The sequence below is a fragment of the Paramisgurnus dabryanus genome, chromosome 3 (assembly GCF_030506205.2).
Source record: "Paramisgurnus dabryanus chromosome 3, PD_genome_1.1, whole genome shotgun sequence".
In the NCBI taxonomy this organism is placed as follows: Eukaryota; Metazoa; Chordata; class Actinopteri; order Cypriniformes; family Cobitidae; genus Paramisgurnus; species Paramisgurnus dabryanus.
Window position 1 is genome coordinate 51,229,352 of NC_133339.1, and position 18,496 is coordinate 51,247,847.

At 38.8% G+C, this 18,496-nt stretch overlaps 1 protein-coding gene across 3 annotated transcripts in view; it reads left to right on the forward strand.

Moving 5' to 3' along the window:
- cep112 (centrosomal protein 112) overlaps positions 1–18,496 on the forward strand; it is a 256,249-nt gene that overhangs the window by 99,500 nt on the left and 138,253 nt on the right. For all 3 annotated transcript variants that reach the window (XM_073814087.1, XM_073814085.1, XM_073814086.1), the window contains exons 10-12: positions 2,056–2,155; positions 11,127–11,245; positions 13,426–13,569. In XM_073814087.1, coding sequence (XP_073670188.1) covers positions 2,056–2,155; positions 11,127–11,245; positions 13,426–13,569 — 363 coding nt within the window. The remainder of the gene's footprint in view (positions 1–2,055; positions 2,156–11,126; positions 11,246–13,425; positions 13,570–18,496) is intronic.

An 18,496-nucleotide genomic window follows, 5' to 3' on the forward strand; every position in this document is an offset into this window, starting at 1 on the left:
CCCAGGATGTCATCCGAAAAAGAGTAGGGGTGTGCCCCGGCATCCTGGACAAACTTGCTCATTGGCCTACTAAACATGCCCTCATATACTAATTGGCTATATCACTCAGTCTCCTCTCCACTACTAAGCTGGTGTATGGTGGGCGTTCTGGCGCAATATGGCTGCCGTCGCATCATCCAGGTGGATGCTGCACATTGGTGGTGGTCGAGGAGATTCCCCCATTCAAATGTAAAGCACTTTGAGTACTGAGAAAAGCGCTATATAAATGTAACTAATAAGTATTATTATTATTATTAATTGGAATCTTAGATTAATTTTGGCTGTAATAATGTTGCTTTTATATTTTGTTATCATTTATATAGTCTCTGTCGTTCGTTTGAAATTGCATGTATACTTCACAACAGAGCAGTTCTGCTTCTGAGATGTATCAGATGTGCCTTGTTCAGAGGATGTCAATATTTGCTCAGGTGCTCATCTTTGTTTGAGGCCTTAAGAAACAGCACATACATGTGGTCCAAAGCTGTCCAGTGGAGGGGTTGCACAAGTCCTAGGGAATCCAAGTCTGTGCATGCACCCTGTCATGTCCCTCTGCTGTTGATCTCCATAGGGTCCTTTCAAAGTCGCAGTCCCCTGGTTGCAACTCCATTCTTCAACTTCATTGGAACAATGACTTTCAGCCTTTGAACTCCCACTTGGACAAAGATGGCTTGGAGAAGGTCAGGACCTCAATGGACTTACACTGAGCTGAACAAACATCTCTCTGCTGGGAAACGCCTGCATCAGATGAAGCACATTTCTGAAATGACCACCTTGAGCCCAGAGCATCACCCACAGCTCACAGCACAAGACTGGGTTCCGTTTGGGAACAGTTCCAGCTGATGTGCCGTTTATTGGGACCTTGCTAAATGCACTTCATCCTGTCCCCACAGATTCCTGAATTTTCAGGGCTCATCAAACGCTTAAGTCATGTCACACAAGAGCTGATTGTTGAGGACTTGCAGAACAGGGCTTTTTGTCTCTGGTGATGAGTTCTTCTGGGCTTTGGCTCAAGTCATTTTAGAAACTGGCATGTCTTTTTCCTGCTTCAGGAATGCTAACACCTGACATGCTCAGTAAAGATAACTTTTTGTATTCAGTTCGGTTATTCTTTATATAGTTTCACCCATTCATTATGTGAAATCTCTTCAAAACCTGTCAGAGTAATCTGATTATTTTATTACACCTGTACGTAATGACCCGAGAGTGGCTTTAGGTGTATCAATAATAAAATATTTACAATTAATACAAATTCAATTTTATTTATATAGCACTTTTAATAATTGTTTATCGTACCAAAGCAGCTTTACATACAATAGAAACAATAACAAAAACAAAAAAAAAACAGAGAAGGGAAAAGAACAATAAAGCATGACAGTTTTTTTAATTTAACACTACACGGAGTAATTTCTTATTAATTAATGTCCTCGGTTTTTACTGTCCCCTAATCTCGGAAGAATTTGTGTGACTACTTGTGCCTGTCGGTTCTATCCGGGTGCTAAGAGTTTTTTTTACGGACAGTTATACAGACGTTTCCCATAATTTTTGGTTTTATTTTGTAAACTGCTATCACTGCAGCACCCTGGTGACATTGGAGGACAGGTGCCTTGCTCAAGGGCACGTCAGTGAGACTTGAACTGGCCCGAGCCTCTAACAAATAGGCTATGACTGCCCTGCCCAATTAAACTTGTGTATGTAACTCACCAGTGTTTTGTATTGCGGGTGGGAAGGATGCCACCAATGGCATCAGTAATGATTAGATTTGACTTTTTGCTTGGATGGGAAATGAAATGAATGTATGTGAATGATCCTATAGGTTTCTACTAAGGCTGTGACCCATGCAATATCACAGAGGCTTGAGTGAACTTGTTGACTTAGCCCAGACCTCCCAGAACAATTTAGCTACCAACTTGTACTACTTTAGCAACACTTTTACCATGATAGCAATCACATGACAATGTGCTAAAAACTCTAAGCATTTTGGAGGGATAAGCTATAAACTTGACTCTTTTTTTTTAGGTTTTGGACCGAAAGAATAGTGAGATTGATGAGCTGAAGAGCTTGTATCGGGGGAAGCAGAAGGAGGGGGAGGAGACCGTTCGAAGGTTGGAGAACAGAGGTGAGGGCAGGATCACAAAACATTCATAAGAAAAGAAATCTTCTTAACTGCCATTTTTTTTCTTTTTGAACCTGTTTTAACACGCACAATTTGCCAACCAACATGTTTGAATTTTAATAGTTCTATCTAATGTGTTCATATTAAGACAATTGACTGACAAATTTTATGAGATAAACTGTCCTGATGCATTATTTTGTTCACACATGAAAAAGAATATGTGTAGTATTACAGTAGTTTCATCCATTGCTTCTGCAGTCTGAGTCTTGCGACATCACTGCTTAGTCTTATTTAAAGATTTCCTAACAGGAGTGAAGTGCAGTTTTTAAGCCTATATTCATAAGTTAAATATATTCTGAAGCACACAAAAAACTCATGAGATATTGGAAAAGAACGCTGATCAAAAATTAGACAACACTTTCAGATATATCCCAGTTGTTGGCGAATTTCTTTAATTAATTTACAAACCCTACTTAACTGGCAGCCTGACTTTTCACTTTTCTATAATTTGCAAGATGGTAAACCGTTCTAAAGCCACTGAAACCCTTAGGGCGCACTCACACTATCCAAACAAACCGCGTCTTATTGACGCCTGGGCTCGGATCAAAAAAAGTACAGTGTGAGTGCGTGCCTCTGGGGGAGTATGTACAATCGCCCTGGGTCACCGTTTGGTTTGGATAGTGTCAGTACACCCTTAGACAGCAGGTTGTCCTCTTAGCCATAGCAAGAGAAGTTGGTCGTTCCCAATCTGTAATGGCATCTTTACAATGTCACTAACCTATTCAAGTTCCCCAAAATGTGTGGTTAGGAGAGGAAAATACGGAGAATCTCAATGGGCAATGGGTTCAACACTCCATCTGGAATTGATGGACCCATGTCAAACTGGGGAATGTCTGAACCCAATGTGTGTAAAGAAGACAGTGAAAGTCATGGTTTGGAGGATGTTTTCTGCAACAGGAGTTGGCCCTCTTATAGACCATTTGCGTGTTTGCAAACAGAGATGACGTTTTTTGTGGGCGGAGCCCAACTGGTGGCAGAAAGTGACAACTCTGCAGTGTTCTGTGTTCTATGGATCCAGTGTTCTGTCGAGATCTGTTTCCCCTATGTTTACCTTAAGTGTAATGTTTCTTATAGCGTTTATAACACGTTACGTTTTTTTTATATAAATTAAAAGTTTAAATGACTTTGCTACTGATATATATGTGTATATGTATTGTTCTTTTTGGGTAAATCAAAAAAAATATATGTTTACAGTATGAATCGCTAAAGTACACATAAAAGCAATACTATCATGTATTCTATATAATACCCTTTGGTAAATATCTCATTATTTTCCTGTTTTCTATTATTTTTTTCTTTATAGCATATATATAGCCTACATGTTTGTTCTAAACTAAAACTTTGTTATTATAAAACTATTATGTTAACATTCAAATTAATATGCATGTTTATATATTAATAATGCTTTACATCATGTGTGTAGGCTGGGTTTCCCCATGCTGCCTTGCGCACAAATGTATTCACGCTGCAAGTATAGCATGGAAACTATGGCCTTTTTTGCCCATGAAATAGGGAACCAATCACAGAATGGGGAGGGGGCAGCAAGACGATGACAACGTCTATGCGGCACACCGAAGCAGTTTTGTTATTTGTTATAACATGGCAACAGTCGCAAAGTTACTTTTCAATGCAGCCTTAGACAGTGTTCTAAGTAGTTTTGAATGCATGTTTATTTAAAAAAGAGCAACTTTTCACGTTAAACTATTTCATATCCAAGAAGGATGTTTGTATATGGCAAGACATGATGAACACTTATAAATGGTAAGTGGTAATTATTAATATCATATTGTCATTATGCCTGGACTGTGGTTGTCGTAGTGCCACTAAAATGTGTTGCTTTTCAATACAATAGACAGCTACCGGTTTAGTTGCATAGCTTTCAGCTGTGTGCACACGTACAGATAAAAGTCGTTTACTTTTGAATTGATGTCGCTCTACATACGTCATTTGGTATAATTGAAACGATTGGCTATGAGCTACATTCAGACACATTTGATAGATATTCGTAGCGCTCAATAAACGGCTCTGGGCATTCGTAAACCACGCCTCAAATATGAGAAAATGAGCATATTGAAGCCTATGGGTTAACGTCTGTAAAAATTACAGACCTATGGCGTTCGATCCCGCGAAAGGGGCGGGACTACAGCCTATAATAGTCCGGGAAAGAGCGCCATGAACTCACTCGCATTCTCCTTCAGCGCGAACCTCTCGCTGCTTCGAAGAAGAAGAAGCCTTACTCGCCATTGACACAAGCCCTGCAGCAGAAGCCAGGCCTAGTGTCTTCCCCTGCTGCTTTCCGGCTGAGAATCGAAGATAGCTTGCTGTTCAGCGGACACATGCCTGAAGAGGTTTCCCTGCGCCCGTCCGGTAAGATCAATATTTTCAATATAAAGCTATAAGCTAAAAGAGAAAGGTGCTGTTGTAATAGCGTCCAGCATAGCGGTTCAAGTGAGCCTCTCTGCCCCTATAAATTTCTCTGAGTGCGTCGCCGGTCTGGGACCTCCCACGCCGAAACCGCTCTCATAGGCACGGTTGTTCTATCTATGTTACGTGCTCCCCCTGCTGTTCCTCTCTCGCTGAGATGAGCAAACGGCGGGTCGTGAGACTAAGATAGATGCATAGACAAGCACACACGGGCTGATAGCCCCCCCCCTCTGTGTTCTGTCACAACGCAACCGTTCATGCTTTACACTTACAGAGTCCCTCGCTCCTCCCACATTCAGCGGCAAGATCTCTTTCAGCGGCTCGGTGAGCTGGCACGCTCCTATGAATATGAGTGATTAATGGGGTCGAGCAAACTACGGTGGTTTAATTATTCACAGAGCCGAGCTGAGATCTCGCCCCCTGTACAAGCTGACGAGTCATCTCCTTTGCATCAAGCTCATTGCATCGCCTTTAATAAGCTATGTTCAAACAGAGTGATACGCATCTTGTGCTTAAACCACCACGGTGCAGACATAATCCCCCGTTACAACGAGCGTGTGGAGACTGCATCCGAGAAACACGACCTACATGCCTTTATGACACAATGACACTTTACAGCAGCTAGGACCCCTTCACGAGGCGTCTTTATGCAAAGTCTGATCTGTCCCTGTCTGGTATACAGTGTAAAGTCTAAACCCCGCGAATTGTGGTGTAGAACACTTTTCTCCTCACTACAGAAGCTCGTTGCACGGCGGCTCTTGCCCCCTACGCTAATATCTATGTGGCGGCGATAACAGCGAACCACGCTTTTACGGCCAGCCATTCTATTTAAATCACAAACCTGTCATTTCTCAGATGCGGACGGTGCCCGAGGCGCAGCGCTCTGGAACAGTCCAAGGTCCTGAATGCAGGTGCAGCAAGCACCGTTTAAAAGACACACAGTTTTTTCTCTCGCTTTCCCTGTGGTCGACGGCGGACAACCATTAAAAAAAACAAAAAATACTCTGCCCTCGTCTGTTTCACAGATCACTCACTAGCGCACCTGTCAACATAGGTTATCTATGGATCATTTAAGTTATCACCTCCGTTAACAAATAATGCTCACTTGTGGTTAAACCTACTCCATGTGGATTAGCTTTACCTCAGGCATAGTCTTAGAGGTTTTTCATTTTTTGACATTTGTGACACGGCCGGCTGGTCCTCGCCGTCCACGTTGTCAAATTTACAGCTTGGACATCCCTCCGCTACTGGGGTTTTCTGCATCAAAGGGTGCGCCCGAGAGCTCACCTGTATGCACGATATGTTTTTTAATTATATGCGTCCACTGTGCGCTTAGAGAAGCTCACCTATGCACGCTAAGATTTCGGTATACACTAAAGGTGCGCTTGGAGAAGCTCACCTGTATACACGGCTGTGTTATCCATTTGTGACACATGCACATTATTGTTGTTCATCTGTGTACGTTCACGGTGCGTTGAGTACCCACCGTTACGTTCATCAATCATATCTGTACACATTCACGGCGCGTTCTGTGCACTGATTTATCTATATGCATTCACGATGCATTCAAGGGTTCACCTGTGTGCGCACAATTTTATTATCAGGACACATGACGGCACGCTCGAGAATCTGGCCGGCCTGTGCACTATAACACTGTGATTCATCTATATGCATTCACGGTGTACTCAAGGGTTCACCTGTGTCCGCGCAATTTATTGTCAGTACACATTTACGCCGTGCTTGGGAAGCTCACCGACCTGTGCACTATAATGTTACCTATATGTATCCCCGGTGCGCTTGAGGGCTCACCTGGGTTCACAATATTGTGTATTCTGTATAATCCCATGTTACACGAATCGTTCTGCCGCATATTATAGTCAGATCGGCCGTATGTGAGCTTCGCAGATCACTCACTAAGTATGCCGGTTACTAACAGTGGCTATTTAGATGGATCGTTGAAGCCATCGCACTAGCTCCTTCAATGAGCCATGTCCTGTTGATGTTAGAGCCCACTCTGTGCGAGGTTGGCTTCATCATGGACTTGGTTTACAGGGGTATCTATTCTTGATATCTGCAACACGGCCGGCTGGTCTTCGGCGTCTATGTTTGTCAGATTTTACAGCTTAGACCTTCCTTGCCCTACGTGCGCAGGTTCTCTAGGCTTAATCATGCACGCTCATGCGTTTTATGTGTATATCGCGGTGCGCTCAGCGAGCTTACCAACGTGACTCTGGACTTACTTAATTCTCGCACACCCGCAGTGTGCTCGGTGATCTCGCCGTCTTGTGCTATGTTATGTGCTTCCCGGTGCATTTAAAACCCCACCGTATGCACGTTAACATTTTTTATGGTGCTTACACTTTTGCTTTAAAGCTGTGAATATGCTGGATATAGGGCCACATGCAGTGTCTCTCCGGTAAGGCACTTCAGTCCGTTGTGTATGCACGGCGTGATGGGATTACGTTCCCCCATAGCGTCAGCAACTGATGCAATGTGAACTGAACCGTATTGTAAGGGAACGATAAGGTTACTCACGTAACCCTGGTTCCCTGAAAAAAACGGGAACGAGCATTGCGTAGCTGGCCGTGCTACAAACGCCTACGCAGCGAGCTTAATTAGGCTATGCGCTTCATTCGAATGCAAGTGAGTTCACTAATAGGCTTCAATCGCGGAGTAAACAGGAGTTTCCCCCATAGCTGCAGCAACTGACCCAAGGCTCGTCCCCTTTATTTCAGGGAACCGGGGTTACGTGAGTAACCTTATCGTTCCCAGACCACATCTCATTCTTTATGAGACTGGTCTGCTATCATGTGTGTGTTATATTTATTTATTAAGTATGTAAACATCATAATTTTAGAACAAACAGGAAGAAGACATAGGCTAAGATAAAAGGTAAAAATAAATAATTTAAAATGGAAAAAGTATGAAATATTTAATAAATTGTGACATCATTGCTTTTTTCAGTATAACCCATTCAAATTAATCTTTGTAAATAAATTATAAACGTAACGTGAAAAAAACTCATCATCTTTGAGCTCATATGAGTAAAACTTCGGTGAGCCACTACAGCTAATGGCAGTCCTATTATGAGTGATTCAAGTCTGCCGTTTTTACTACAATTTTAATGTTTGTTTATAAAATCCAGGAAGACAAACATAACTTGTGCAGTTATGGGGTTGCCATAATAGCTGATACAAACACCGTAAATCTCTACAAAACATTTGTTTTAACTATAATACCTGCACAAGAACTGAATGTGATGCACCTGCATCTATTATCTACACATCCATCCAGTAAAACCTTTCATAGAAACTGACAGTGAACAATAAATACAATAATTATTTAACAACTAATATTTTGCTGATGAAAATATGTTGATTTAGCTGGTTTATTTATTCTGCTACTATATATTATTACAAAAATGAGATTACAGTACAGTCTATATACGACATAAAATGCTTATTAGTTAAAGTTTATAATAGTTTGTGATGTGTTTGCCCGTAAAGTTACTTTTGTTATGTTTTAAATTATTTTTTTAAAGAAGCAAATTATTTCATGTCTTATCTAACGTACTGCATAATAATGTTTCCATAAAACGAAAACAATACTGAAATCATGTAATAGTAGTTTAATATGTTTATTATGGTTTGTTTAAATAACTTACAATGTGTTGAATGAGAAGCATAAGTTACTCCTGCTGTCAGATAACATGAAGCTTGATGTGTCGCCATAAAAACTTGATTAAAAATAGCCGTTTAAAAAAACTCACACCAGAGGGACAGTTTTGACATTTTAAACCATCACCGGAAAAGGTTAAAAACAAGAAGTCTCTGTATATTCCATGTATTAAAGGGACACTTCACCCATTTGCATTAAGATTTGTATAGTTAGAACCCCAGTCATGTTTTTGAATGGTCATGCATCATTTCCTCAGGCTGCTGAGACAGGAGAAATATGGATTTCAGTGTTGCACTTCCTTCTTTCAATGATGTAAAAATCATCATTTTGCATCATTGAAAGAAGGAAGTCCAATATCTTTGTTGAGGGGGTGAGACTACAAACACCGCTTTTCTCGGTCAAATAGGAACCAAATTCTAAATGTATGTTACATTTCGACAACAAATATGACAAACTTTCAATAAAGATTAATGTTTTTACAGGTGAAATGCTCCTTTAAACACTTGACTGACTGTCTCACTGTAGAGATGCTGGTATGTCTCTGTGCTTTTATATTTGCGCACTGAAGACCGTCACTCCCGAGGAACAACATGAAACGATTGAATATATCTTCATATGATGTTTCAGGACACTTCTTCATTTCATCTTCACACTTTTATGATTATCATAGAAAACGCCGGTTCTGGTTCAGTGACAGTACACACCGGAAGTGGCATCTATAATTCGCGCAAAGCATTTTGGAACGAAGGAATAGAGTGGATAAGAAACACACAGAGGGAACAGATTTCTATAGAACACCGGACATCTTCTGTAATTATTTTCCATTCTAATTATTAAAACATTTTAAGATGATTTCAATGCTACAGTCTTTCCATTTAAGGACTTATTGCAACCATAAACACTTACGTTTATCTTCAAGTAGTGTCTTCGACAACGCTATTCTATAAAAATGAAGGCCATCTTTTTTTGGTATTCCTATTTTGACACTCAACAGCACAACAAGACATTTTTTAATGAGTTATTTTGCTCGTTTCACTTGTGTGTAATTTATTTCCATTGTTTTTCTGCCTCCACATTGCGCGCACAGCTTGCAGTGATGTTACTGTGACGTCTACTTGCAAAAGGTCTATACAACTACATGAAAGAGTAAATGCAAGTGTTTATCAGAACCTCCTGCGGTAACATGCGGTTCCACTCAATCAGCCGAAGGGTTAAGCAGTTCCTTGGAGCTGAAAACTTTGAAATAGTGAAATGGCCAGCCCATCCTGATCTAATCCCGTTTGAAAATCTCTGGAAAATCCTTGGTGACAAAGTTACGGCTAAGATACTCACTAAGGTCACCGAACTGTGGAAGAGACTGAAAGAGAAGTGGACCATAATTACACCAGAGAGTAAGAGAGAGACTTGTGACGCAGATGTACAGAAGTCATTCAAAATTAGGGCCTGTATAATTCCTACTAATGTTCTACTGCTGCAACCTTTTAGAAATTTTAGTTGTTATGCTTCTTTGTACTGTCTAATCTTAATTTATTGTTTTCCATAATATAAAGTTTTTTTTGTTGATAACGGATATAACACTGTTCTACTAGTGTGGTATTCCCTTACTGTGGGTTTACACCAAACGCGAGTTCAACGATATGCGCGAGTAAATTACATACAAAGTCAATGCAAAGACGCAATCAGACGCGTCCTCGCGTGGGGCGATGCCAATGATAGCACAGTGGTCCAACATAAATGCTACTTAAGCAAATAAAATGTATTACAAAAAATGCATTTTAACTATCTGCAAATGACAAATTAAACCTGAGGCTTTGACTCAGTTGTGTGTTTGTGATCTGATGGTGATGATCTCTCTTTTTAATTTTTAGAAATCATTTTCGAAAACAAATTAATTTACTGAAAAGCTACCAGAAAAGCCAGGTAACAAAATGTGTGAAGAGACTTTGTTAATATAGGGGGCTGAGGAGGACACACAGGTTTTTTTATGGATACACTGTATTTGTCTAAACAAAAGGGAACAAATGGTATTTACTCACAAAATCTCTCTCTCAATAAAACCAAAACTAAAATCTAACAAAAAAATAAAACTGTAGTAGCTTTAATTAGACTTGTATTAATTGTACTTGTATCGTATTAACACAAACTTAGCCTTAAAAAAGTAATTTTATTTATTGTGATAACAGTTCTGCCCCTTCTTGAATTCTTCTATTCTAATTAAAATCCACAATATATACACACAATCATATTTGATCATATATGCTATAAACATCTGTTGTTTCTGTTTGCTTGACTGACAGCTACTGCAGCAATACCGTTAATGTCAATTTCATTTTTAATTTAAAACCAGCGAACAATGCCCAGCAGCCCAACAGGAACATTTTTAATGCGTTTTTAAAGCAGGCATTCGTTGGATCTTTTACCCAGACAAGCAATGTGCACACAGGCTCTGTGAGACCATTTACCATTAAAAACTAAATGCAATATAATAATTTATGTTGTAAGTGCTTTTAGTTTAGGTAGCACCCCTTTAAATGTTTTTCGTGCTTTCACTTTAAGTGCGCGCTCCAGCGTCAACACACTTTAGATGAGCAATAGAATCAATCATATCTCTAATCGCAAATCGTGTCAAAATGACTATTCACAAAAACAGAATGCTTTCCATAAATGTTAAGCCAATGTTACTGGGGCCTCTTTACGGGAGCGATCCCAGAAAATGTACGGAACGTATTTGTGTTCACACAGAAGCCTCTCGGAAATTTTCTGGGACCAAAGTGCTGTGTGAATGAGGTTTTTGTGTCTCTTTTTCTTGTAGTTCAAAGCCTGCTGAGGGAGTCCCAGGTCATCCGGCAGACCAAAGAGAAACAGATCAGCGAGCTGAAAAAAATGTCTGATCAAAGTGCTGAATCTCTGAAAAACGAATGGGAAAAAAAGGTAAGGAAGAGTTGAAAGGCTCAGGTTTCCACATGCCCAGCAGCTTTGAACACTCACAGAGTTTAGAGAGCCCAGCCAATCCGTCAAAATCCAAGAATCTAGAAAATCCATATTCTGTGAGTTTTTAGTTCATATGAGATGTTTATTGCTGTGATAGAAAAGAAAAGCTCAGAAGGTTTTCCTGAAAAAATCTGCCCTTTGTATGGGTTTTTGGGGGAAGAGTTTCTTCTTTCAAAATATTATGTAGGCCTTATGTTCAGGCTTAACAATAAAAGTGTGCTCAAAGGAGCACCATCAAATGCTGGTTTTGGTTAGAATAAAGTTTCTGATGATGATGATGTTATAGAACAAAGTTCACTTGGTTTTATTTGACTTTGTCCAACAATTAGTCTCGGATGGAATGTGCGGTTTTTAATGGTTTTTCTTTCCATGGCTAAATACTTCTTAAAATTTACTGAAAAATTTGTTGTAGAACATCTTAGTTTAGGAGATGCTGCACAATGCCATAGTCTAAAAATACATAGTTTATACCTTTAGAATGCGCAAAAACTCCCAAATAACTCATTATTTAAAATCAAGAGATCCTGAACAACATGCAGCATATGAGAAAGACATTGCACTGGTTGCTGGTTGCTACAAGAAGCTTCCAATGGCAAGTCACAAGTCCTACAAATTAAGTTTTTTTTTCTTTTAAACCTTTTAACCTGACCGGGCCACGCTGACGGGCCTGACGAGTCTTTGTTGTAAGTTTACAATGTATCATATTGATGAAAAAGGGTATTAAACTTGTCATGCCATATATCATTACAAAGAGTTTAGATGTCATTTCGAAGAGCTGTTTCATGAAATAAATGCTCTAGCAAAATTAATAATACATTTAATGCAACAAGGTCATATCAGAAAGTATTCATTCATAAAATGACATCATACCTTTATTATGAAACAACACGTCCATAGTAACTCCAGACTCACGCTGCTCCATGCCAAACGTTCACAATATAACATCCACTTGCAGTTGTTGTCCACAAACATATTATATTTGAGAAACATTGATATTCCATCAGATTTTGTATAAAATAATCCTCAATCCATATTGTTTTTCAATAATTGTGCACGCAGCGCAATTCTACTATGGAGAAGGCATAAAGTTACGCCATCAAGGCAATCTCCATGCCAAGCGTTCACAATATAACATTCATTGTACATACTTCCTTCAACCTGTAAAAATATTAACAAGCAATACATTTATGGTAAATGTAAATACTACTTTATTTACTGTAACACTAAAATACTTAAATACCTGCACAGCATTCCAATTAATGGGATTTAAAAAAAAAAAATTGCCAATCTGAGAATCAGGCTACAGAAGGCATCCACTGATGATGGTGATGGAAACATTGTGAAACAACACTACTGCCTGGGTTCCTACAGTATGATTATGCAGAGGAAAAAAACTTTGTCATCATCAGTTATACATTTAAGACTGGTAGTGGTATCACTAGCTAAATGCATTATGTTACATACCTTTGCTCCTCATATGCCAGTCTGACTCCTCATACTGTGTGCCTACTGATGTTGCATGTTTGGCATTATACATCACGTCTACTGCTGCCTACAGTGTAAAAGGATGTGTCCTGCTGCGAATCTAGGATATAGACAAATAAAACAAATCTGTATTCAGTCAAAAAGACATATTATAACAATAGGGTACAATGACTATAAATCGTTAGACTATTCATTTCAACATTCATGTATAACATATTACATGCTTCAACATTAGCAACACAAATGACGTGTTTGAATGTTTCATAATCTAAAAAAGCTTCAAGGAAATACAACAGTAAAATACATACCTGTATAAACAAATCATCTGTACTTAGGGTTTCTTGACTTTGAGCATGAGAACCCTGAATGGTTGGCTTCTTTTCCCCATGTATTTTTAATGTTCTAATATGAAGTATCCAGTTCAATAAAGGCTTTTTAAAATTTCACTGAAGAAGAGTGCCTTGGATTTATCTTTTTGATACACTCATTTGGAAATCCCAACCCCAAAGAGCACCTCCAAATACTTGTTTTCGAACTCCCTGAGCACCCTGGAAAACATTTTTCTCTACTTATGTGTGATTGTTTTCTGATTGTCAATTGCCGGTGACAGAATTTTGCATGGTCTTGATTGGCAGTTGCATGCAGCAGTGGCAGAGATGGAGCAGGAGAAGTTTGAGCTGCAGAAAAAACACACACAAAACATCCAGGATCTGCTGGAGGACACAAACCAACGACTGGCCAAGATGGAGGAGGAGTACAACGCTCAGACTCTGTCCACCGTGAGTCTATTTACACATATAAAAGAAAACATTTTACACTGATATTTTTGCATTTTGCAAATGTTTTTCCGAAATCATACATAACATGTGTTCCCTGGGATCAAAGCCATGACCTTTACATTGCTAATGCCATGCTCTACCAATTTATTAACTGAAACACAAGCAAACAATGAAAAATGATGTTGAAAAAAATAATGTTTAAGAACATAAGGTTATCAATAATGATAAACCAGTGGTCCTTAACGTTATTCCTGGAGGCCCACTGCTCTGCACATTTTGTATGTCTCCCTTATTTAACACACCTCACGATACAATTTGGTACACGATGCACGATGATATCACGGTTCTGCGATTCTCCGATAATCAAAAGCTGGCGTTTTTTCTTTAATTCTCTTTTTCCGAATGGGAACACCGGCTTTCAGCTTGCTAGAACAAATGTTGTTAAGGTTTTTTATTACAATATCAAGATCTCCACGGTTATCTGCTACATGTTTTATGTGGGACAGGTCTGGAAGAGTGCTAATAAAGCTATCTTTAGTGGTGGAAATTATTGTTCTAGCTAATCGGTAGCATGTTGTGGACCGAGTGATCCTATCTAAAAGTATGGTGTACGAGACAAGGCTGTGGTTTGAAACAGCATCGCTATGAGGCGAATTTCGATGTCATTAATAGTGAGGCCAAGTGACAGAATTAAGTCTAATGTGTGTTACGGGTATGCGTGGGACGTGACACATTTTGTTTAATACAGAGAGAATTTAGAACATCCATAAACGCTAATCCTAATGCATCTTTTGGGTTATCAACGTGGATATTAAAGTCACCAACGATAAGAGCTTTATCTAGAGTGACTACAAGCTCAGACAGGAAATCTGCTATTTCTTTAAGAAAGTCTATTGTGGTGACCTGGAGGTCTGTGGATAGTAGCTAGGACGAAAGAAAGCTTTTTTTGTTACGATTAGTTATTTCTCTATTTAACAGCATTATTTCAAATGAATTAAATTTCAGTTCAGATTTATGGTTTACTTTAAAAATATTTTATTGTAGATTGTAGCTACACCACCCCCTCTCCCCTTTAAGGGAGGTTCGTGCTTATAATAATAGTCTTGTGGGGTGGATTCGTTTAAACTAATGTAATCGTCTGCTTTAAGCCAGGTTTCTGTTAAGCAGAGCACATCAAAGTTTTGGTCTGTAATTATTTCATTGATAATAGGTTCTTTATTGGTAAGCAATCTAATGTTAAGAAGGCAGAATTTTAACATTTGAGTTATATCTGTTAATGTATTTGTTTTCTAAATTTATATTAATAAGATTCGTATGAAAGGAGGTAAACGGTGCTCTGTATTTGTTTGTTCGAGGAACAGCCACAGTCGAAATTTGTTGATACTCTGCTAAAATAAACTCTGTGCTGGGATATATGTTATCTTGACATGTCAAGGCAGCTAACAAACGGAGGGATAAGCCAATCTGTCTGTTTCCTCACCTGGGCCCTGGATAGACAGACAATATCACAAGTAAGACTATTGGTCAGATAGATAGGAACAATATAGTAAGAAAAGAGGATTTAGACAATAAAATCGACGGAGCGCCGAGCTAATAACACGTAGCAGCGTTGAACTGGAACAGCCGAATAAACACCGAAGTGTTTATTAATTAATGTATTGATATCTGAAGCCAGCACGTTTTGTCGATCGGTGCATCTCCAGTGTGACTCAAGCATTTGAGACTGTGCTTGCATATGTTTCTGGTCTTGTGTGCCTGCTTGAACTCTTTTCTCTGCCGTCACCTTTTAAACATCCATCAACTACAGTATTGTGGTATGCGCATTCAAGGTGCACCATAAAACAAAGACAGCCATATAGATCTCAGATGAGGCTTGAGGGGCTGAAACATTGTGCCAGTCTATCTGAGATGAGCATAGACATGTGTCTGCCGTGTTGTGCTTTGTGTGTTTTGCTTGTTACTAATTAGCATTCAGCGGCTGCCATACAGGTAAAGGCACACGCCGCGCCGACTGACCGTGGTCTGTCAGCAGGGCCGAATTAAAGAGCTTCAAATCCATGCCGACCCCACAGAGTAAGATCTTTCTTTAATAATTAAACACGGCACATTTCCAGGCAGGGTCCCAGATGAAAGGCCCTTCTGTCATTGGAAATTAGGTTCTCGCATTCTGTTGGTTTAGGCTGACCTCGCCAACCCCTCCACCCATAACCCCCTTTTACTTGCCTTACCACTACTCTCCTCATAGGCTGCTGTTCTCAGTATGTCAGCTAAGGCGAACTGCTCTGTGTTGCTTCTACTGTGTGTTTGATGTCTCAGTATTCCAACCTTTGAAAGCTTTTGTTTATCTTTCGTTCTTTCATCATTCTTTTGTACTTCACGCTCTGGTGCTGTCCTGTGCCCGTATTCACAAAGCATTTTATCTTTCCACTAAGAGTTCTCATAAATAGCAGGAAAAGTTCTTAGCTAAGTGTCTTCACCTAAAACCAAAGCTGCTGAAGCCAACTTTTACTAAAGCTAGGATCTTTTTGCAAAGATTATGAATGTGATTTAAGATAAGATAAAATCATTAAGTGTGTGTTGTCTAATGATTCTAGTCCTAGTCTTTCTCAAGAAGATTTTATTAAACGTGTTTAATATTTGCAACTGTCACCGGAGATCGATGATGTCACTGTTGCAATGTAAAGGACGCACAGACATACACATTTTTTGTCCGTATGTACATACAGTAATGCGTTGAATCTGCAAGAACCTCAGTGGATTAATAATGTTGTTAGGGCTGTCATGATGTGATTCTGGGTAGTTTAATAGCACAATAGGGTAAACATTTCCACCTTCATTAATCCTGAGCTGTATATATTCTCGACAGAACTAATCTTAAAACTACACTTTGTGACCAAGAAACAGTAATATTAAGAAACGGCTATTGCGTCTATCGAGTTGTTATGAGATTCAAAGTATTACCTGGCCTTCAAATCTGTGGCGGAAGAAAGTAGAAAGTAGTATACATAATATATATGATACAGCTGCAAATAAGTATTTGAACACCTGAGAAAGTCAATGTTAATATTTGGTACAGTAGCCTTTGTTTGCAATTACAGAGGTCAAACGTTTCCTGTAGTTTTTCACCAGGTTGGCACTCACTGCATGTAGCAGCCCCTTGGCGTAGGCCTATGAGACACAGAGAGTTTCGACGGGTGCTTAATCGCTCGCTTTGAGCGCCATTAATTGTGACTTCGAGAAACGTTGCGTTGTAGCACCGTGAAACGACATAAAGAAACAATATACTTATAAATAAAAAACTTATGTACAAATGACAGATTATTTAAACAAATACACATTTACAGATACCCAAAAGGCAAATAAATTATTACCAGAAGAGCTCGACAAATAACACGTGACATACAAAATTATATTACTTTAAAATACAACATGAAAAACACACAATAAAGACACATACCTCGCTCCGCTAGCCAAAGGGTACTAAAGGAACCGAAACATGCATCCACCTTTTACAATGTATATTTCAAACTTCAAACTAGTAAACACCATGTGAGAACCACAATGTGCTCCTCATCAGAACCTCTCTCTTCTACCTGCGTTACAGCTTACGTTACGTAGAGAGCGTGTGTGCGCGCACACATAACACATTTAAAGTGACACACACACATATTAAAATAGGATTTTAGCCCACTCCTCCACACAGATCTTCTCTAGATTAGTCAGGTTTCTGGTCTAATAACAAAAAGAAATTAAAAACATTTATAAAAAAGAACAAAGGTGCACATTAAGTAAGGTCAAATTAAATGAATAATAACACTCTCTTTATTGTACAAATTAATTATTATTATTATTATTATTATTATTATTATTATTCTTTAGAGCTACAGAAATTATTTTCTCTTTGTCTTGGGTTGATTAACTTTAATGACACAGACTTAAGTAGGTTAATTGAGGTTACTGTCTCTTTAAGACCAAATAAGCAGACTTGATTTCGTTCTCAATCATTCACTTAAGACATAAACAAATGTTTTATTAGAAAAAAAATACTGAGATTATTTTGTGTGTATGTGCCCTGTCAAGAACAGAAAGATTTTATGTTGCCTTACTTTCTTGAAGAATATATGCACTGCTGAGGGCACTTTAACGCGTGTGTACACACAGGCGGAGGGCGAATTCCAAACTGTGCTTGAGGAAGAGATGCAGCATAAACACTGAAAATCGCTTCACATCAAACGTTACGTTGTTTTTCATTGCTCTATTCAGCAAATGTATGTTAATGGACTACAATATGAGCAGGGCGGGAGTGGGACTCACTTTCAGCCCTGGAGTTTCATGCCTTAAACCAACCCACTTAAGTTCACAACTGACTATTAAAATAATATCATTAAACCATGTTCTCTGCAGCCTTGCAATTCATTGTATTTTTCAAATATATAATTTCCTATTCAGTGCAAATGCAGTAGCCTAAACAATTATAATTATTGCCATAATCGTGCAGCCATACTATAAGACGTTTTAGTATTACTCAAGTAAACCTATTCAAAAACTAAAGGAAACAAATGTGTTTGTGTTTTCCCCTATATTTCTATTTCTAAAAAATGGTGGGTCTTGAGATTACCTGTTAGGTTGATAACGTTTGGAAACCCCTGATATACAATACACAAGCAAGAATTATCAAGTATGCCAAATAACGTAGGCTTAGGTAGGCCTACATTGTGTTAAAGAAAGAAAACATCATGAAACATACTTTTGAAACTTACTTTTTTCCAATAAACTGATGAGTTTTGCATCAAATAGATTTTTGTTCCTCTTGCAATAAATGATGAATAATGCATAGAGGATTCATTGTAATGTTATATCTATGACTTGGATAGAAAAAATATGATTTGTAAATCCTTTTCCTTTTAGAGGCCGTTCGTATGAAGAC